We start from the raw sequence: 20,975 nt of genomic DNA, 5'->3' as shown, positions 1-20,975 counted from the left end.
ACTGCTTTTTAAGTTTATGCAGATCTTAAAATAACAACTTAAACTTGGCACCCATATCTCGCTTCCTATGAGAGTTGGCACAAATTTTTTATTTGTTCCAAAACCATATGCTTTACGACGATTTTTGATACCATTGATTGTGTTCCTATAAAGGCCAATAGAGAGCAGTGCATTAAATTTATGATGAGACTATTTTTTTTTCTTAAAAATGTTAACTAAGTGGTAGATTCATATGGATCAATTTTCATAGTGTGTTCAATTCGAATGGCACACGTCAGTTTTGTCACATTTTGGCACTTGGTGGGATTTTCCTTCAAATCACTAATTTATCTACAAAAATGCTTTACGATAAAACAGAACCTGATGGTAATGAATCGTCTGAGAATCGTATCATATATTCCCTACCAACGCGATTAGGTCTATGGCAAGAAGAATTGGCTCAAAAGGAAGAAAAATTGTGTATAACTGCCTATAAAAGAAAACTCGGCCAATTGTTAATTCAAAAGCTAAAAAGGATGCTCGAGAATTTACTTCAGCCAACAGTGCTCGCCATTAAAGAAACGTACGTTATGTTTGGCAAAAACTATCAAATAAAAACTCTCGACTTACCATTAAACCTTAAACATATTGGATCCTCAAACATCTTGTATCTCTCCGGGTTGATAACCGAAAGGGAAATAGACAGCTTTCAACAGTTAAATAATGGGTGCATGTTAACTGCTTCAACGATAGAGGAACCTTATGTCAGAAATACTTTTAGAATAGTCCCTTGCAAAGGAAAGAAAGATGGGGAACGAGTTCTTTGCGGGGAAGACGTTTTGATACAAATTGCTAACGCGGATTTGCCGCTTTACATCCAATGCGAAAGTCAAAGAATTGATACAGTGGGTTATGGATTATCTTTAAAGCTTTGCCAAACTCCGGACGTGTACTGTAGATTTAAAGTGATACACTGGAACCCTCAAATGAGAACTAAAACATCCGGTAAAGCATTCACACCGAACTCAAAAAATATCATTCAACAATCAGCTTCAGGACAGAATTTAGCAGTCCACTGTAATGAATGGATTCCTACTTTCTTCGGGCCAGAATGCATGGTTAGCTGTCGCACTTATAAAGATTCTCATAAAATGGAAACTGCAGAGAATTTTTGGGTTTTTGCAGACGAATCCTAATCGAGTTACAAGCAAATATAAATAAAAATGTTATATACAGGAAAACTCTTAAATATAATAAAAGTATTTATTAAATAACAAAAACAAAAAAAACAACAAAACAATTATGTAGAATAAAATTAACTTTCATCATGGTGTAAAAAAAAGATAAAACATATACATTCAATTTAGATAAATAAATATGGACACCAAACTGGATATTTGTTGAAAACAGATCATTTACGCGCTAAAAATTTTCTGTATGACCGGTAATTATTTCTTGGCCAAAGTAATCAGTCACTAATGGTACCTGAGGTACTTTTAGTTCTAGTAAGGCAAAAAAATCAAACATAGGTATAAGTGATCCTAAAAGAGGCCTTTTAGATTATATATCAGAAAGAAAAACTTTCTGGGGAAGTTGTAAAACATAAAACAAGTGGACTCGGAAACAAGCAAAGTGGCAGCGAAAAAGCCAAAAAACATAATAACTAAAATGCGTTTCCAAAATAATACTGACTATGGTCCATATATCCAAGTTTTCACCCAAATCGAAAGTTTTCTTTATCTTTATGTTTACTGGATGAAGAAAATAAATAGATGCTTTTCTTAGTGATCAGTATCAGTATAATCCCATAGATACACTTAAAGAAATCACTTAACCCAAATATCATCCATGACATTATCATTCACATATTTTTCAGGCAATACTTTAAGCATTTTCATGGTCTGTAGATAAAAAATCATTTCACTAGTTACAACGCCGTGTTGGGGACCGCCATTTTTTTGGATATTCATTCTCAGCAGTTGTTCTCGTATTCGAGTTTTGAAATTCTTGTGAACCTGTTCATATATGTCCCTAACCTGGAAAAATGGGATAGGTACTTAGCATAACATAAATTGGCCTATAATTTTGGTAAGATGAAGTTTACATAATTGCTTATTGTGATGTATTTTCAACCCCATGAAAAGTACGCCCAATTGAAAAAACACCTTTGATGACATATTTATTTATTTTTTTTATTCAGTGTTAATGGCATAATCTCTACTGCAGGTGCAGTACTCGTTATTTTACCGACAGTAAAACAAGGGGTACTGCACACAAAATATTTAGTTAAACTTTTATGAAAGTGTTGTAATATTCTGCTAAAGAAGTTTCTATGAAAGCAATGCCACATTTAGAAAGGTCTGGTAATGCTTTTTAAAGTTTAATTTTATATAGTTTAAATAGTTCTTCAGTATTGATTAAAAAAAAATCTGAAACATTTTTACCTATTCTACAATTTTGTACTATAATTTAAACATCAAAATAATATATAGTAATTAACAAGTTTTTTTTACTCATAATTTAGCGTTGCACGACCTTGTAATAGGTGGTAGGTGATATTGTTCACCTTCAATACATCACAGGTTTTATGTGAACATTATGTATATACCACAGCTTCACCAAAATTTAATCAGATTCGTTATATTAAAATATATAAATGTTTCAGAAATTTCTTGAAAATTTTATGTCCTTGCTTAGTTCTTTGGAGTTTTAACCCTGTCTGCAATTTATAGGAATATGTTTTATAGTCTAACCAAGAACGATAGCAATATTTGGTAACATGCTTAATAAAATATGATTTAACATACCTGCTCTTCGGGTAATACTGAACTCACAGCCTCATGCAGTTTAGTCAAATGTCTGGAAATATTCCGAAACTGCTTTGAAGGTATTGGCGGCTTGGCGTCCCATTCGTTTAACTGATCTCCTAACAAAATATTTATTATAGACAAAACCTTGGTCTCCAGCTGTTGTATATGATTGGCTATGTCTTTTTCAACACTATCGAACCCGCTATAACTATCACCAATCACAGATTGAAAATGGTTCCTAATATGAGGTATCAACCATAGCACTAACTGCAGAGAACGCGAAGCTAAAGCTAAATTAGTACTTGTTATGGTTTTTAAACCAGCAGTCCTTAAGGCACCGGCACCCAACACTAGCTGACAAGATCTTGAATTGAATGTTCTCAACAACTCTGCTAAATTCCTACCAATAATAGGAGCCAGAAGTTGCAAATCGTAAGCACACACACAATACTCCGCAATTAACTGTAGCAATATTATAACAGTCCCAATGGCAACATAAGTTTGTGATCCTACTGTTAGCGCAGGAAATGATTTATTCACATAAGTACTGCACAACTTTTCATCCACAGGAGAACTGGGCAGAGATTTTATTATTTCTCCCGCAGCTAACTTATCTAATAACAATTGAATTTCAGCCGGAACATCTTCAGCTTTCCATCTTTCAGCGTCCAAGAGTAAAGTCAGTTTATTTTTCCTCTGCATATGAAATTTATTAACATAATTCCCGGCCAATATTTTGAACGCTGCTTTCAAAGCGGCACTTTGCCTACCACAAATTGCCTCACACAAGTTGGTAAACTGTTCCACAATTGAGGCTAATTCCATTATTTGACCGGCCGTAACAGATTGGTTATCAGAATGAGTACTAACTAGTGACGCCAACCTCTCATTATAGTAATCACAAATGAACGTTAACAAATCCTTAAGTTTTCCCGCAGCTTGCTTATGATCTTCTTCTGTTAAAAATCTTTCCATATCTGACTTCACACCATTCAGAAATAAACCCGCACTAATATCTGTTGTTTCTTTAATCACATCGTGAACTGCTTTTACTCTATACAAAAGTTTACCTAAAATTAAAAAAAAAGTTGGGACCTTTTCATAGATGCAATTTGTTATCAGACAAAAATTAAAAATACTTGATTCCCTTAACAACAATATTTATCTACATTTTAGAACAGAAAACCAAATAAAAAATGCAGATAAACATTTTTTTGCCACAGTTCGATTTACTCCCGTTGATCCCGGCATGGATTTCCCCAGTTTTGTTGGGTTGGGCCTTGTCATTGGTACATTACCAACCACTCTCAAATCAAGAATTAAAAGAGTTGATGCAGGTATTAGATCTTCCTCAATTAGAAAATGCTTGGGAAACCATAAAAACGGTCGATTTAACTTGTATTCTTTATTCCTTAGAAAGGTTAACAGATGGGCTGGTGAGATATATGGGGATTTCGGGAAGCGCAAAAGTTAAAAGAAAGAGACTAGACCATATTGTATGTTTCTGCAAGAAAGTATATATTTTAAAAAATTCATTATTTATATCAAGATTATTATTTATTTGTATAAGACATTTAAATTCTATTTATTAAACACATTTATAGTTCTTAGAATTTTGACAGGAAACCTAACCCTATACTATCTAATATTTGTATTTATTCTGCGCATTTTTTTTACTTAGGGTCTCTCAGAACAGAACTCGAGCGTAAAACAATGTTTACCTATATCTGTATAACTATTGCTTAACAAAATCTTGCTTAACAAAATTTATAGTTCATCAAATTCTTTTATTTTAAAACTTAAGCGTTGAAAGAGGTTTTCCATGCGAAGCCAATAGAATGCCGGCTCCCCACCATTGAATAAAAATTTAAATGTGTACCTAAAGCTTCACTGCCCAGTCGCAAAATTTTCATCAAACGAATTGAATCCATTACGGGTGCAACTTCTCCTGAACCTGTTAGTTCATTCAATTCATCTTCAGCATCCTTAAGTTGCTCTATCATTAACTGTTTGAGTAAAGCTTGTGCGGCAGTCACCGCTTCTTGCTTATAAATTTCCAAAAAATGCAAGCTGTTTTGCCTAAGAAGTCCTGCCACAAGGCTTGTTAGTCTCTCTTGCTCCAAAACACCTGGAACAAGATCAAACAATGAAACATATATTTCAATTATCAATTATCAATATTAAGTACTTTAAATAGTGTTGGAAATAGTTATGACCCAACATAATAGGCGCGTGACCAGACTTCGCGATTACATCGTAGGCCACCGGCCCCTGGAATGTTTTGTTTTAGTGCCGATCCAGAGCGGTGCACACTGGTTAGATTCGTCTCTGACAAGAAGTAGCCGACAACAGCTCGAGTCAGCATGATTTTATTTAAAAATGTTATTTTTATGTTTTCTTTCAATTAATCATCATCAATTAAAAAATCGTTTATCAAGAAATTTGGGTAGTGATTTATCGAGTGCAACAACGAGCACACAGATCACCCATCGGAATCCCAAACAAAGAGCAACTTTTAATGTTTCATCAAAGATCTAGATTTATGGAAAATATCAGTTTTCGAATTAAAGTGAATTGTTAAAACACTATACAAACCTTCATTAGAATCTAAAGGTCTGTGGAGATCAGTGGCAGCATATCTCTCAAATTCTGTACTCAACATCTTATCAATTAACTTTAACATTTCTTTCAACTGTGATGGCAAATGCCTAAGGCTTGTTACTCCTGCCAATTCTTTTGCTAAAACTTCCTGTGTTCCTGAAATTAACTCCAAAGCTCCAACAAAGTCAGAAGAACTAAGTAACAATTGTAAGGTTGGCTGTGTTTGTAATACTGTAGACATCAATTTTAATTTATCTACTAAAACAATCTGATTGCACTTGGACCTTTGCAAACCTAATAATCTCAGAGCTTCTGTTGCTAAAGACTTATCAATTCTTTGAACCTTAAAACGAAGTAAACGAACTTCACTAACAGCCACTCCCATCTGTTCCATGATAGTATCATGAGAAGTCATTGCATGAAAAAATGCGCCAGATTTTTGCGAGACTTGCTTTGCAATATGCTCTTCAACTATATCTAAATAAAAACTAAGCTCATCTTGCAATTCATGTTCGCTTTTGTCTTTATTACCAAATACCTCCAAAAAAACTTTTGGATCACTCAAGTTAAAAGTATGACGCAGGTATATTTCTGGAATGCAACTAATTCGGCTTTCTGCCACGAAATTATCTGATTTTCGGTGCTTAATACTGTCCTCCAGTTCAGTTTGCGCTAATCGTAGATGTCTTTTAAATCTTTTGCTGTACTTCCGAAGGTATTGATCAAAGTGTGCATACGTAATTTCAGGTAAAAATGGGCTTTTTTCTATTTCAGTCTTTTCTATGAATGTATCACCCCATGTCTTGGTGAAAAAGTTGGATTGTTTACCTCGATGAGGATCAGTCAAAACAGCGGGTAAGTACTGAGACGCTTTGTAAATGTTCCAATGTTCTTCCTCAGTTCCCATTATTAAGTAAATATATACTCTTGCTACCTGAGTTTAAATCTTTTAAATAATAAAGCCATCATTTTATGGCCACTGACAGCTTATTAATTGAAGTATCACTGATTGAACATACACATGACGTTGACGTTTCATGTTTTACGTATCCCAAAAATGCCACAAAACAGTCCCACTTCTTCCTCGTTTTACTTCGTTAGACAATTGGACTAAGGACACTCGTTTATCACCGACATTCGCCGAGAATAGGGCGGCATTAATCAAGTTCATTATATGAATCCGAAAACTCGGATAAGTGACAACAAAATCAAAGTCGATTGTATAAATTCAACAACCACATGGAATGATAGAATTTTGTACGCAACAAAAAAAAACGTATGATGGCACTTCTCTTTTGGCCGGTTTTCGAAGTGTCTCTTAAGACACTCTTTTTTTTTTAATTTTTATTTGACTTTAACAGAAACATTTCTGATCTATAAACTTCATTACCCATTTTTTGTAGTGTATCGCTTCTGTAAACAATGTATGATCCTAACCCCTAAAAACAACATACAAAAAAATTGAAGAAAAACTAAAACCTAGTACTCAGAGACATCTGCCATAGAGTTTTTGGGATTATAGTCTTCGATAAATGGATTTAGAACCTGAAAAAGGTAACCATTTGAGTCCATTTCAGTAATAACCCTTACAACCATTGTAATTCCGCTGTAATTTTAGAACAGACTTCTGAGACATCTTCATCTATTGAAAAATCAGCAAAAAATAGTCACTGTTTATATGTGAATTCTAAACAACGCGGAAATCCATTACTTAAATTTATTAGCAATATACCATGGGAATACAGTGATATTGTTCCTGACTATGAAATGGGAAAATCAACTTGTGCTTTATTTCTATCTCTGAGATATCACAATTTAAATCCTGACTATATCCATCAAAGATTGAAGCAATTAGGACATGCATATATGTTGAGAGTTTTGTTAGTTCAGGTACTAGACAATTAAAAGAAAATTATTACAAGGTGACTTAGGTACAAATTTCAGGTGGATATTAAGGATCCCCACTATATTCTAAAAAAATTGACTAGAATATGTATATTAGCAGATTTAACCTTAATACTGGCTTGGAGCGCAGAGGAAGCAGGCAAAATTATAGAAACATACAAGATCTATGAAAATAAACCCCCAGATAATATAATGGGAAAGAGTGAATCTACTCCATATTTAAAGGTACATTATCAAATTAAATCTTGGAGTATATGAAGCATTTTCAGCAATTGGGATCTTTTTGAAAATATGGACATAATTTTTTATAGCTTTTAAATGCATTAACTTCAATTAAGCCTATCAACAAAACAGATGCCAGGAATCTAATAAGTAGATTTAAGACCTTGGAAGGAATTATTAAAGCAACTGAGCAACAGTTGTCCGAATGCCCTGGACTGGGGACGCGGAAGGCAAAAAAGCTTTATAGTGTTTTTAGAGAAAATTTTTTAAAGTAGCTTGATGCAGTTGTATATTATTTTTTGTATTGTCTTTATTTAATTATCTGATGTATACAATGTTTTACAAATATTTTAAAGAAGTTACTAACAATCATTGTGAATGTTTTTTTTGTGTATTGCTTTTTACTTTTGTCAAGATCATATCTTTCCAAGTAGTCCTTTGAACATTCACATAACCACGGGGACAATTCACAAGCATGCTGGCTTTCACCTCTCCTTCAGGGACCAGTGAACTTTTATTTCCATTTCGAATTAATACCTGGTCTGTATTATTAGAAATTTCATTGCAGTTAATTTCAAATCTTGTGGATTGTAAGCATTCTTCAGAGACTTTTAGCTCAATTTTATCACTTACAGTCAGGGTAGAAGTTCCATTTATTCTTGATAAGTGTATGTCAGCCGAGCCAGAATTGATTATTGCTGACAATTGCCCATCAAAACCAGCTAAAATAAAATAAAAATAATGATAAATCTAACAAGCCTACTTTTTTACCTAAAATTAATTGGCCTTTATCAATCTTAATATTACAGTGCCTGTGAACATTATGGAGATGCATATTTCCTTTTTCAACAATAAATGTACAAGAGTCAGAATAACATGAGTCTATGTATAAGTCTCCTTCGCATATCTCCAAATGTGACTGTAGTGCTTGAAGTTTACCACTACTGACATACTGAAAAATTACAGTTAATATAAACCTTTTCAGTCAGGTTGCCGTAAAAGCACCCCTTTATTAGCCCTCATAGTAATTTGAGCAGCTTGAATTTGTTTATCGATGTTAATGTTTCCATATCTTGCAAGAATATCAATTCTTTGACCTTCAAACTTTTCTACAGAAATATTTCCCCCTAAAGATTCAATGTGTACATTATCACATAAAAAATACCCAATATGGATGTCCTTTTTTCCTTTTATGTTCAAGTCTAGAATATTATTAAATTAAATTTGTATTTTCAAAAGTATTTAAAAATTAACCCACTCGCTTTTGAAGGAACTCTGAGAGTACAGAGAATATCATTTTCCAAGTCTGTGTTGTCTTCATAGTCAAATACATTAACATTATTTGCCTCAGCTTTATGTTTAATGAGATCAATACATTTCGTGTTGGCTTGTATAATTAACCGATCTTGATTTTGATACTTATGTACATTTAATGGTTTAATGGTTATATTACATGAAAGATCCACATTAATATTGCAAAAGGTAGATACATTAAATTCTTTTCGGCTACTTGTGGAATAATTAGCTACTTTGCACCAGCATTTTCGCCGACTAGGAATGAATTGAAACTTCAGAATGTTCTTGTAACAGTGCCTTAAAAAACTGTACTCAATTATTATGGCAAATTATAATTAACTGATCGTACATAGTTTAACCCCAAGGGTCCAAGGGGTCCTTTTCCTTTACTACTATTTTTTGGAGATTAGACGAAAGAATTCAAGTTCCAGTTCAATTATGCGTTTCACAAAAAATGTTGGGCTCGACTGCTAGTATCATTCGCCCATTGCCGACTTCCGTCGAGGATCTTCGCTTTTGGTCATGGACCAACACGTACAAAGAAGACATATAAACAATATTTGCGCAACTAGCAAAAAACAATTTTGACCGATACCAAAAAAACCCACACCCCCCCGAACCATCCGGGCCATCCGGCCTCCATACCGGCGTGAACGGTTAAAACAACGGGGCCGGCGGAACTTTTACACTTAAAACAAACACCAAACACTGCCGAAACAGAGTCACACAAATTGAAGACCGATACCAAAGGTTTTTCGAACGAATTCAGCGGATTCTGCTAGGAGCGGACGGAGGTTAGACCGCCGCGTGCAATGCTCCACCACAGAATCACGAAAGAATACACGGAAAATAAACGTCATTCTCTTACACTAAACATTAGGCAAATGTGTTACGACAAGGCGCGCATTATCTGCTGAGGCAAAGATCTTCGATGTCGATCATCGGCATTGCACGCAAGTTTGAGGGTAAAAAAAAATACATCCTTTTCGCTCTTCTTTCCATGGTTTCATTAAGTCCAATTGTGCGGACAAACAATGTTACAAGTATTCTCAACTGCTGAGGATTATGGAGTTAAATTTGGTCGATTCACCATATTTAGCGTTTATGTTCTGTGCTTTGGATTCTGTGGTGGAGCATTGCACGCGGCAGTTTAACCTCCGTTCGCTCCCGACAGAATCTCCAAAAGTTTCATATCGATTTCTACTGTGTGGATTTAGTTTTTTTAGTGTTCCGTGTATGTTTTAAAGTGATAATCGTCGTCGGTCCCGTCGTTTTTCCGTGTTCACGCCGGTATGGAGACCGGATGGGCCCGGATGGTCCGTGGTGGAACCCCGGGGAAGCCGATTTTTTTGGTATCGGTGAAAATAGCTGAGCAAATTTTGGTTATATTTCATCTTCGTACATGTTGGTCATTGACCAAAAGCGAAAATCGACAGAAGTCCGCAATGGGCAAATGATCCTAGCAGTCTCGCCCAACAGTGTTTGTGATACGCATAATTGTATTGTATTGTATGTTCTGTGCTGGAGGATTCTGTGGTGGAGCATTGCACGCGGCGGTTTAACCTCTGTTCGCTTCCGACAGAATCCCTTGTATTCGTCCCAAAAAGTTTGATATCGGTTTCCACGGTGTGGATTTAGTGTTTTGAGTGTTTAGTGTACGTTTTAAAGTGATAATCGTCGTCGGCCTCGTCGTTTTTCCCTGTTCATGCCGGTATGGAGGCCGGATTGGCCCGGATGGCCCGTGGTGGAAGTGGGGGGAAGCCGATTTTTTTGGTATCGGTCAGAATCGTTTTTTGCTAGCTGGGCAAATTATTGGTTATTCTTCTTCTTTGTACGTGATGGTCATTGACCAGAAGCGAAAATCCTCGACGGAAGTCGGCAATGGGCGAATGATCCTAGCAGTCGAGCCCAACATTTTTTTTGTGAAACGCATAATTGAATTGAATTGAATGTTCTGTGCTACAGTTTTTTGTGAAACGCATCATTGAATTGAATTGAATGTTCTGTGCTAGCCCAACAGTTTTTTGTGAAACGCATCATTGAATTGAATTGAATGTTCTGTGCTGGATTCTGCTGGAAATTTTTGAAATCGGTCTCCACTAGGTGGATTTAGTGTTTTCAGTGTTTAGTGAACGTTTTAAAGTGATAATCGTCGCCGATCCCTTCGCTTTTCAGTGGGTCAAAATTGTTTTTTGCTAGTTGAGCAAATATTGGTTATATATCTTCTTTGTACTTGTTGGTCCATTACTAAAAGCGAAGATCCTCAACGGAGTCGGCAATGGGCGCATGATCCTAGTAGTCCAACCTAACATTTTTTTGTAAAACGCATCATTGAATTGAATTGAATTGAATGTGTAGCTAAACGTGACATTGCACATAAAATAAGATATTATTTAGTCTTTATAGCGATTATTTTTTGTTGTTTTAAGAAATTTTGCGTGACTGTTTAATCCGACAAGAGCTTCAGGTAAAGTAAAAGAATTATAACGAATTCGAACCCTCTACTTATTATAATTCTTATCATTGTACGAAACATTAACGTGTGAGTCACGCGCGTCCGTTCATCTGTCAAGATTTCGAAGATTTTGTTAATTTTTAAATATCGATATGGAACGCCAACAATATATTTTATAAACGTCCTCAAATGGCTGTTAATCTAAGAAAAGGATTAGAGCAAAGATGTGGCACATCTGGGCCATCAAGTGGAGAGAGTGGGGCCGTTCAAAGGGCAGACTTTATAGTGCAGTTTATAAGACACCTCCAACAGTTCCATGGTTCCACAAACTGCAGCTGTCTAGAAAGGAGATTACAACAGTGTGCAGAATGAGGAGTAATCATTGTAGTTCCCCTGCACATCTTTACAAGATAAACGTCAAAACATCTAACCTGTGTGCTTGTGGAGGGGTGGGAGATATTGAACATATTTTGTTTGATTGTGCTCTGCATCGGAATAACTCCCAAATTTTGTATGAGTCCCTCATTGATGCCAGCTTACCCGCTCCTATTAGTGCCTTTTCTGCACTTTTTCCCCCTGGATGTATGGATTCTGTTGCACGACTTGTGGTTAGATTCCTTGATGCATGTGGTATCTGCTTATAACCGCTTTTGGATTTGCTAGCTCATGGTCTATGGGTTGGTTTTAATCATCATGTATATTAGTTAGAATTTCAAAAGAAGAACTCCTTCGCTGGAGAAGATCCGAAAACTCTCGACATTTAGAACTTCTGAGATTAGTCTCCTTCGCTGGAGAAGATCCGAAAATCCTCGACATTTGGAACTTTAAAGTTTAGTCTCCTTCGCTGGAGAAGATCTGACAATCCTCGACATTTGAAACTTCAAAAATCAGTCTTCTTCGCCAGAGAAGATACGAAAATCCTCGACATTTAGAACTTCAAAATTCTGTCTCCTTCCTGGAGAAGATCCGAGAATCCTCGACGGAAGTCGGCAATAGGCGAATGATCCATGTAGTCGTGCCCAACAGCTATCTCTGAAACGCATCATTTAATTGAATTGAATTGAATTGAAGGTCCTATTCTGTGGTGGAACATTGCACGCGGCGGTTTAACCTCCATTCGTTCCCTACAGAATCCTTTGTAATCGTCCAAAAATTTTGAAATCGGTCTCCACTGAGTGGATTTAGTGTTTTCAGTGTTTTGTGAACGTTGTAAAGTAATAATCGTCGCCGATCCCTTCGTTTTTCCCCATCACGCCGGTATGGAGGCCGGATGGGCCCGGATGGTCCGCGGCGGAAGCGGGGGGGTGTCGGTTTTTTTTGGTATCGGTCAAATTTGTTTTTTGCTAGTTTAGCAAATATTGGTTATATGTCTTCTTTGTACGTGTTGGTCCATGACCAAAAGCGAAGATCCTCGACGGAAGTCGGCAATGGGCGAATGATCCTAGCAGTCTTGCCCAACATTTTTTGTGAAACGCATAATTGAATTGAATGTTCTGTGCTTTATGGACGAGTGTCCCTGACAATTTTCGACACACGCAGTGAACTTAAGAAGAAGAAATAGTCTGTGCGTCATCTGGACCAAATATGAAATCTAGAAATCCGCTTTTAAAATTTATGTGAATTGAAAAATGTTCTAAAACCAATTTTAATTTAATTTTCAAAAGACAATTAATTTTGTTCATTATGTCCTTTTATATTTGTACAGTGTCTAACTTATTAATGTCTAGTTCATTTAAGAACAGAATGATGTAACTGAATGTAATTATTTTTGGACTATTATTATTGAATCTAATGGCTCTTATATAGAAAAAACAGACCGAAACATGAATTTAGATTATGTTAAATGTAATGTATGAAAATTAAACTTTGCCTTTTCAACGTATCATTCGATACATATATGTACCTTATTTTTAGAGAGCTAATGAGCTTCTGCATTGACTGCTTTAGCAACGACGTCAGTTTGGACCGGCAATTACGAATTTAGTTGAATAATATCGGCGTATCAGGTTAGTATAGTTAATTGATTTTTGCGTAAGAACAAGTTTATCAGGGAATCTCATGCTGCGATATTAACTTTATACCAGGCAGATAATATATAATTTGATATGTCGCGAAAATATTATGTTTATTCGAGATTGTTTGTTAACAAGCCGCTGGGGACGGTATATTGGTTAATTGGCAGAAGCTTGTTTCATATTTGTACACTTCTATAAAGAATTTTTGTTGTTTCTGGTTTTTAGATATAGGAATGGACCAGTATATTCTTGGCATTGACATAGGCACCACATCCGTTAAAGTCTGTATTGTAAACACATCCAAAGACAATACAGTTGAAGCGCTACATAATAAAGACACACAGTCAAATGTTCCGAGTGACACTGGTCCAGGTGGGAACAAGCAAGATGTATTTACAATAGTTTCAGCAATTAATTTATGTGTTTCCAAGTTGCCAAAACAGTTACTTCAAAAGGTGAGAGTTACAGAAGGGTTCACTATAAACTATATTTTCCATATTTGTTTTGTTGGACTATTCAGGTTTATTTATATAAATAAGAATTTTATAAATTAATATTAGTAGTTCAAAGACAAATCATGAAAGGAAATTCCTGTCTTGTTACTTTCAAAAAATCGAGGAAATCAATTCTTTTTGAAAGTATACTCGCTCCTCACTACTCGTCTACTCGAGATCTCGGTAATGGTAGGTCCTACGGAACCCTCATTGGTACAGAAATGGTTAGCGTCTTTTTTGTCTGTCCGTTCTCAGTTCTCTGTTCCAAGGTTTTCAACGATAACTTCCGAACGGTTTGAGCTACACGCTTCAAATTTTGCTCCTTTTCGACCGTCCATGGGATGCATAAGACATGGAAAGATGGCGGCGTTCAACCTTCGGCAAATTTGAAGCTATCGACTTCAGATTTGGTAGAGAAATAGCGTTTGTTCCCCTAACGGAACCTATTGAAATTGGGGGGTTGGGTGGGGAAGTATTTTAAAAAAATTAAAAACCGCGTTTGCAGAGGTCCAAGACAAAAATCATTTCTCGGAAACGGTTTGTGCGCCAGAAAAATTCTCGAATGTTAAGACGCATAAGATTCGGCTCCATAAAATTTTATTCCTGAAAGTTTTTAAGAAATGTATAGGGTGCGCCGAAAATTCAAAAAAACTGAAAAATGGGTCCCGCAATTATTGAACATTTGTTATAACTGTAAGACTGTGCTTCAGATGTCAGTCTACAGCTAAAACTTTTGTATTTAAGGTTTTCACCTGTTGTACAGGGTGTTCAAGTTATTAAGTGCTATATTCAAAAATTAACAGGTGTCTTAAATTTGCAGCTATCGACTTCAGATTTGGAAGAATTTCATCCGTTGAAAAAGAACTTACTCAAATCTCGCAAAGTAGTTTTGAAAATTTTTTGTGGTATCTTTTGACTTCCAGAAAAACATTATTTTCTCGGGACCACAACCTTTATTTCAGACATTTTTCCCATTATATATAGGATTTTTGAATTATAGACAAAAATGTTATAGATCCTGAAAATCGTTCTCTTCGCTATTAAATTATTAGCCGTAAATCAAAGTTCGTAAATAATATGGCCAATTGGTTTAAACAATGTTATATACCACATCGAAAGCTACAATTTTTGTATTCACGGTTTTCTTCTGTCACATACGTTGTTCGAGATATTTGAAAAAATCCAAATGAAAATCACCATTTCTCGCCCTCAATCTAGACCTGATAACGCCATTTACCATTACCACGTGCTGCATGGTTTCAGAAAACAGTATTTTCTTGAAAACCGCTTAATCCATTGAAAAAAATCATATACCAGGAAACGTGTGAGATCCTGGACTATAACCTCTATTTCGAACATTGTTTGAATCATATACAGGGTGTCTCGCTTATGGGCAAAAATATAAAAAAACATCCTAAAAATTTACGTTTTTGTTGATAAATTATTGATGATAAATGAAAGACTGCTAAAAATCCGTTAATTTGATTTGAACGGTATCGTAAATTGTGTCGAGAGACTTTCAGGTTTCGTCAATTATTCAGGGCTCGCGAGATATTTGAAAAAAATATCATTCGACAACGCTATTATTTGCACAAATTTTAACATTTCACAAATTACATCGATTTTGCGAAAGTTCGATAGTGGTCCCCAGAAGTACGATAGAAAAACAATGCGTCCCTTTTTGCCCCACCCAGCGACGATTTTTCCAAAGCAATCTTGTTATATTTATTTATTTTTTTATAAATAAACAATTCTGGGGGACTATTTTTGGATAATTTGCCTTAATTGTTTTGCCATCTGTTTTAATATTTACTTTTTATTTATAAATCCAAGTCCTCTATGTATACAATTCTCCTAATTACCTTTTTGATTAATATGGTCCGCTTTAAGTATAGTAATATATATTAAGAGTATTTATTTATCTTTAGTAGATGTTAACATAAAACAAAATATATCGGCCAATATATTTTTTATGTGTTCCGGCGCTGCTAAACTAATAAACATGTTCTTCCTCAATAATAAACATGTGCTTTTAAATGTATTTTTTCTTTATTGGAATACAAATCTTTATTTTTTAACTGATTTGCATAAAACATTAGAAATATTAATTATTAATTTTTTATTGGTTATAGGTTGGTAAAATTGGAATATGTGGTCAAATGCATGGTGTGATGTTCTGGAATAATGATGAAAAACAAAAGGCTTGGGAGATGGTAGGTAAAGAAAGGAATGTTAGATTTGATGTTGTTAAGGAACGAGTCTCAGCTTTATATACATGGCAGGATAACAGATGTGATACCGATTTTTTGGCCACTTTACCTCCACCTCAAAGTCATATAAGAATATCAACAGGATTTGGTTCAGCAACTATTTTTTGGATGGCAAGAAACAAGTAAGAAGTGTATAATTTGAATTGAGTTTTTAATTTATTTAATTTTATATGTAGAAATAAATTAATGTAAAATGAGTCAAGCAGGAGATTTGAATTATTGAATTCAGGATACATATTGTGTTCTCTGCCTTGATAATGTCAATCTCAAGGCCGCGTTACTTAATTAATTTTACTTTAATTAATTATTCCATTTTGTTTTTGTAAATGTTTTTTTCTTTCAGACCTCACAAACTAGAGAAGTACAACTGTTCGGGTACAATAATGGATTTTGTTATCTCGGTTTTATGTAATTTAGAAAAACCAGTTACTTCCAATCAGAATGCCGCTTCTTGGGGATATTTCAATTGCTCTACTAATGAGTGGAACATTGATATTCTCGCTGAAGCCGGATTCCCAATTCATTTGTTACCTCAAGTTAAAGAAGTTGGACAGATAGCAGGGTATTTAGTTGATAATTGGCATAGCATTCCAAAAGGAACCCCCGTAGGTAATATTTTTCTTCTGTTAAAAAAAATGGAAGGTTGGTTAATTGATTTTCAGGTGTAAGTTGCGGTGATATACAGTGCTCTATTTTATCGACATTGGAATCACCTTACGACGCGGTATTAAACATTTCTACCTCAGCCCAAATTGGTTTTATAGCCAAGGGCTATGTTCCCCCAACCGGACCCCCCCTCAAGTCGACCGATGGTTATTTTCCATACTTCAACAAGCAGTTTATTGCAGTGGCCGCTTCATTAAATGGGGGCAACACCTTGGCTACTTTTGTGAAAACTTTGCAACAATGGACTTTGGAGCTTGGCTTTAGCGTACCACAGTGTAGGCAATATTAGTGTCAATTTAAAAACTCTTACTAAGATATCTCTCTCTTTTAGCGAAAGTTTGGGAAAAAATTTTAGTGCTTGGCGAGGATGACAATAGTATTTCGGACTTAAGGATCATTCCGACATGTCTCGGCGAAAGGCATTCACCAGATAGGACGGCTTCAATTGAAAATATTCACGTGGGAAATATAGGATTGGGCCAGGTTTTTCGTTCCCTATGCCGGGGTCTTGTGGAAAATTTGCATAGGTATTCTCCCAATAATTAGGAGGATTAATTTTTCAATGAAAAAAAATTAAGCTTATCACGTTTTCTTGTTGGCTTGAGCAAAGCAATATAATTTTGTTTACCGCATCTTTAATTTCACAAAAAAGTAGCTCAGTGTCCCGTAAATCACAACTTTCTATCTTAAACAATAACCGAGATACCCCGTACCTGATATTTAGCCGCGGTGTGACGTCCCACAGGCTCCCATTCATGTTACTTTGTTTAAATGTCTTGTTAAATTGTGTTTTTAGTATGATGCCTAAGGAAATTCTTCAACGACAACAAATAACAAGGCTAGTGGGCAACGGATCCGGTTTATCTAGGAACAAAGTTCTGCAAAAAGAAGTGCAACACTTGTATGAACTACCACTGGTTTTCACAAAGGGCGGAGACGCGTGCAAAGGTGCTGCAATGTCACAGGCCCTGCCATAAGGTCGTGGGCCACTTAGGAAATTTTAGAAAATTTTGGATTGAATATTTAGAAACAATTTCCTATAAAAAAACACATTAGAATGGGACGCAATTTTTTTTTAAACAATTAAAGGTGTATGGCTCTAAATGTCAATGTTATCTAATTGCTAGTTGTTTGTATTTAGTGGTACTGCTAGAATTTTTAAATATTTATGTTTTGAATACAGGGATTTACAGAAATTGTTGTGAAAATTTGTTAAATAATTTTAGTAAATTTCATAGTATCTGGCGCTTTTAGGGCTTTATAAAAAACTAATGGAATATTTGTTTAATGTTGTAATGGTGCTTGTCATTAGCTGTGATTAGGTTGGCCCACTGAACAACATTTTGTGCCCAACTTTGTTTTCTATTTTTGAAAACCTTTTACTAGATTAAAAAGATCATTAAATAAAGTATAAAATAAACTGGTTCATTTCATTTTATATAATTAACCTTTTTAAATTTAATAATGGCAACGTCCCAATAACGCCCTGTCAGAATTTTCAAGTTTTCACATAAACAACGTTTCTTTCTGCTTTGGGAACGACTCAATGTGCAAGTAGTGCAAAAAGTGCAAAATTTTATATAGCAAGTGAAGTTTGTGAATTCAAAAAACACAGTTGAATGTGTAGCACACATTTGTTAAATTTCAAAGTATTGTTTGTAATTGTGCAAAAACTAAAACTTTAGGTGCAAAATTGTTAACTAATACCTTTCGCACAATCGCAGAAAATAGGTACGTATACAACAATTCCCTACACAAGGTTGTAACAAAAGACACTTTACTACTGCTTAGTGTAAAATAACCAATTATGCACTGATCAGGCGTGCAAACAGTGTCATCTTAAGACCCTAACTTCGTTAAGCATATTGTTTCCGGTACCTGGGTCACGGGTTTGGAAGCGATCGGATATTTTCCGTAGATTTTAAATAATGTTTTTAATGTAAACAATATACTCACATTTGTTGTTTATGTTTATATAAATTTTGGGAATAAGAACTAAAAAATAGCATATGAATTGCAAATAATCCACGAAAAAATTCACAACACAGGCGAATTCATTTGTAGTATATTTTGTGGTGGGGGTAACCGGTCTTCTTATCGATTTCAGATCGAAGGTAACTCGTAATAGATTCTCTAAAGGTTAAGTTTAGCAAAAAGCGGACTCATGTGGCCGTTGTAATATTCAGTAATATTCAGGACTTTTATAGTCCTGAAGAAAAGTCAACATTTTGGTTCACAAAGTGTATTAACTGATTAAAAATTAGAATAACACTCATCATGGCTTTTTAGCCTTACCCTGCAACATCAAGGATCAACGTAATCACTACCTACGTGCATTCATTGGTTGCTAGTCTTGGGCTGTACACTCATAGGACAAATAACATTGGATTACAATACGTAGAACAGACAACTTCATACCATATTATACAATACCCATAGTCCAAATCAAGTAGGGCTAAATTTATGGCGTTAAAGGCAGTGCGCACGCGCTCCTTGTTGGTTAAGGAGTGCAAATGGGTACTGAGGAAAGTGGCCGATGTGAGGAATGTCACGTTGGTCTGAGTCCCGGATCACACCGGGATCCGGGGCAATGAGGCAGCGGACGCCTTACCCAGGGAGGGCTCCTCGCACAGGCATATGGGACCAGAGTCCCGCTTGGGGATCGCCCCGTGCGTGAGGCTCGAAGCCTGGGTGAGAGAACGGGCCGTGGTGGGCTGGAGGGTTGCTCCGGGAATGAGGCATGCGAGGCTTATGATAAATGGGCCCGCCCTCCCTTGGACCAGGGAGCTGCTTCGACTGCCCACAAGTGAGTGTAAAGCACTAACAGGGGCCTACATAGGAAATTGCAGGCTTAGGAGGCATCTTTGCTTGTTAGGCATTGGAGACGACCCGGAGTGCATGTGGTACATGGAAGGGGGAGGAGATCCCTCATCATCTGCTTTGGCATGGGCAAGATTTGGAGTCTTCGGAACGGCCCTGATCGGTACGGACTCAGTGCACGATATTGGGCTAAAGGAGTTGCCTCAAATAATGATTCGGGCATAGTGAGGATCTGTCAACGATAAACAATATAGTTAGATTTAGTAGTAAATTTTTTTAATGGTTGAAGAGGACAGTGCTCTGCTGCCAATAGACATGTTTCACCCACCACTCTCTTTCTCCTTTCAAGGTGATTCAGTACCTTTCAACAGTTCTGGTCTAAGGGGTGACGGCTTTTATAGAGATTTTAAATCAATGAACTTGGGAGCAGTGACTGAGTTTTTGTCGCAATTCTAATGGAATAATTTATTTGCTAACAGAACCCTTGAGGATATGATCAATGTGTTCTACGATATAGTTTATTTAGCTATCGATATTTACGTTCCCTTAAACAAGTTTTCGGCTAAGAAGTTTCCAGTTTGGTTTTCCCCAGAGCTTAAAGATACAATAATTGAGAAGAAGAAGAAGAAGATTTTCAGACTTAAGAGCTAAATGCAAATTGCAGTGTTACCAGGAATATATATTTCTGACTGAATCGTCCTTAACAGAAAACGTTAAGAATTTTTGCAAGTTCGTCAACAGTAAAAAGGAACGAAACTTTATTCCATCGGCTGTGCACTTTGGCGACATGACCTGTTCTGTGGGTGACGATATTGTCAATTAATTTGCAGACTATTTTTCGAATATGTATAGTGACGGGGACTGTGTCTCACCTTCTGGAGATGTCAACCTCTCACACTTGAACATTTTGATTTCATCTATTACAAGAAACTGTCGACAAAAACAAAGGATCCGGTCCCGATGGCCTCCCACCATATCTTATTAAGCAATGCAGCTTCATACTTTCTAGACCACTTTATATAATCTTTAACCATTCTTTAAAAACGGGAACTTTACCAAATTACTGGAAATCAACCTTCATTACCCTTATCCTAAAATCCGGCGATAACTCGCAAGTCAATTATTAGGGGCCCATCAGTATCCTGAGTTGTAATCCTAAAGTGTTCGAAAGTTTAGTCTGCGACTATTTATCTTCTGGCCTTAAAGGTTGCTTCATCGACCAACAATTTGGATTTCTCCCACTGCTCACATTCACAGATTTTCTACTGGAATCATTGGAGGGGGGTCTCACGTTCATGCCATTTACACAGACTTTTTAAAGGCTTTTGATAGAGTAAATCATCAAATCTTAATAAAAAAATTGCGAAATATTGGAATTTAGAGAAAACTTTTGGAATGGTTAACATCGTACCTTACTGAAAGAGTGCAGATTGTGCCCGTCC

At 35.9% G+C, this 20,975-nt stretch overlaps 5 protein-coding genes across 9 annotated transcripts; 3 read left to right on the top strand and 2 right to left on the bottom strand.

Moving 5' to 3' along the window:
* Positions 1-257: 257 nt before the first annotated feature.
* LOC132703767 (cilia- and flagella-associated protein 161) lies at positions 258-1,225 on the top strand. The gene has a single exon (XM_060673217.1). It carries the CDS (start codon positions 339-341, stop codon positions 1,173-1,175), a length of 837 nt encoding a protein of 278 aa, XP_060529200.1. The 5' UTR covers positions 258-338; the 3' UTR covers positions 1,176-1,225.
* A 65-nt stretch (positions 1,226-1,290) lies between these two features.
* LOC132703766 (vacuolar protein sorting-associated protein 54) lies at positions 1,291-6,428 on the bottom strand. Its single transcript, XM_060673216.1, has 4 exons — positions 5,385-6,428; positions 4,669-4,917; positions 2,787-3,859; positions 1,291-2,015 (listed from the first exon to the last, which is right to left on the bottom strand). Exons 1-4 carry the CDS (start codon positions 6,295-6,297, stop codon positions 1,806-1,808), a joined length of 2,445 nt encoding a protein of 814 aa, XP_060529199.1. The 5' UTR covers positions 6,298-6,428; the 3' UTR covers positions 1,291-1,805.
* Positions 6,429-6,654: 226 nt separating this feature from the next.
* On the top strand, positions 6,655-7,792 carry LOC132703090 (DNA excision repair protein ERCC-1). The gene is made up of 4 exons (XM_060672155.1): positions 6,655-6,944; positions 7,009-7,280; positions 7,335-7,520; positions 7,607-7,792. Exons 1-4 carry the CDS (start codon positions 6,923-6,925, stop codon positions 7,790-7,792), a joined length of 666 nt encoding a protein of 221 aa, XP_060528138.1. The 5' UTR covers positions 6,655-6,922.
* Positions 7,793-7,886: 94 nt separating this feature from the next.
* On the bottom strand, positions 7,887-9,679 carry LOC132703089 (uncharacterized). The gene is made up of 6 exons (XM_060672154.1): positions 9,654-9,679; positions 9,163-9,233; positions 8,776-9,110; positions 8,523-8,719; positions 8,289-8,469; positions 7,887-8,239 (listed from the first exon to the last, which is right to left on the bottom strand). Coding segments are annotated over exons 2-6 (1,068 nt in total). The 5' UTR covers positions 9,165-9,233; positions 9,654-9,679.
* A 1,502-nt stretch (positions 9,680-11,181) lies between these two features.
* Positions 11,182-18,124, top strand: LOC132703846 (sedoheptulokinase-like). 5 transcript variants are annotated; one of them, XM_060673360.1, is made up of 8 exons: positions 11,182-11,280; positions 13,183-13,274; positions 13,509-13,738; positions 15,910-16,169; positions 16,391-16,656; positions 16,710-16,988; positions 17,045-17,240; positions 17,510-18,124. In XM_060673360.1, the coding sequence occupies exons 3-8, from the start codon at positions 13,517-13,519 to the stop codon at positions 17,688-17,690; spliced, it is 1,404 nt and encodes a 467-aa protein (XP_060529343.1). In that variant the 5' UTR covers positions 11,182-11,280; positions 13,183-13,274; positions 13,509-13,516; the 3' UTR covers positions 17,691-18,124. The 5 variants fall into 5 exon arrangements, with proteins under 5 accessions (XP_060529343.1, XP_060529342.1, XP_060529339.1 ...); XM_060673359.1 differs by lacking the exon at positions 11,182-11,280 and adding an exon at positions 12,795-13,026 and having other exon boundaries at positions 13,216-13,274; XM_060673356.1 differs by lacking the exon at positions 11,182-11,280 and adding an exon at positions 12,795-13,026.
* Positions 18,125-20,975: the final 2,851 nt, after the last annotated feature.

Source organism: Cylas formicarius, unplaced genomic scaffold (genome assembly GCF_029955315.1).
Source record: "Cylas formicarius isolate icCylForm1 unplaced genomic scaffold, icCylForm1.1 PGA_scaffold_6__28_contigs__length_40554024, whole genome shotgun sequence".
NCBI lineage: Eukaryota > Metazoa > Arthropoda > Insecta > Coleoptera > Brentidae > Cylas > Cylas formicarius.
The sequence above is the reverse complement of the archived record's forward strand: the minus strand, read 5'-3'. Positions and strand labels throughout refer to the sequence as shown.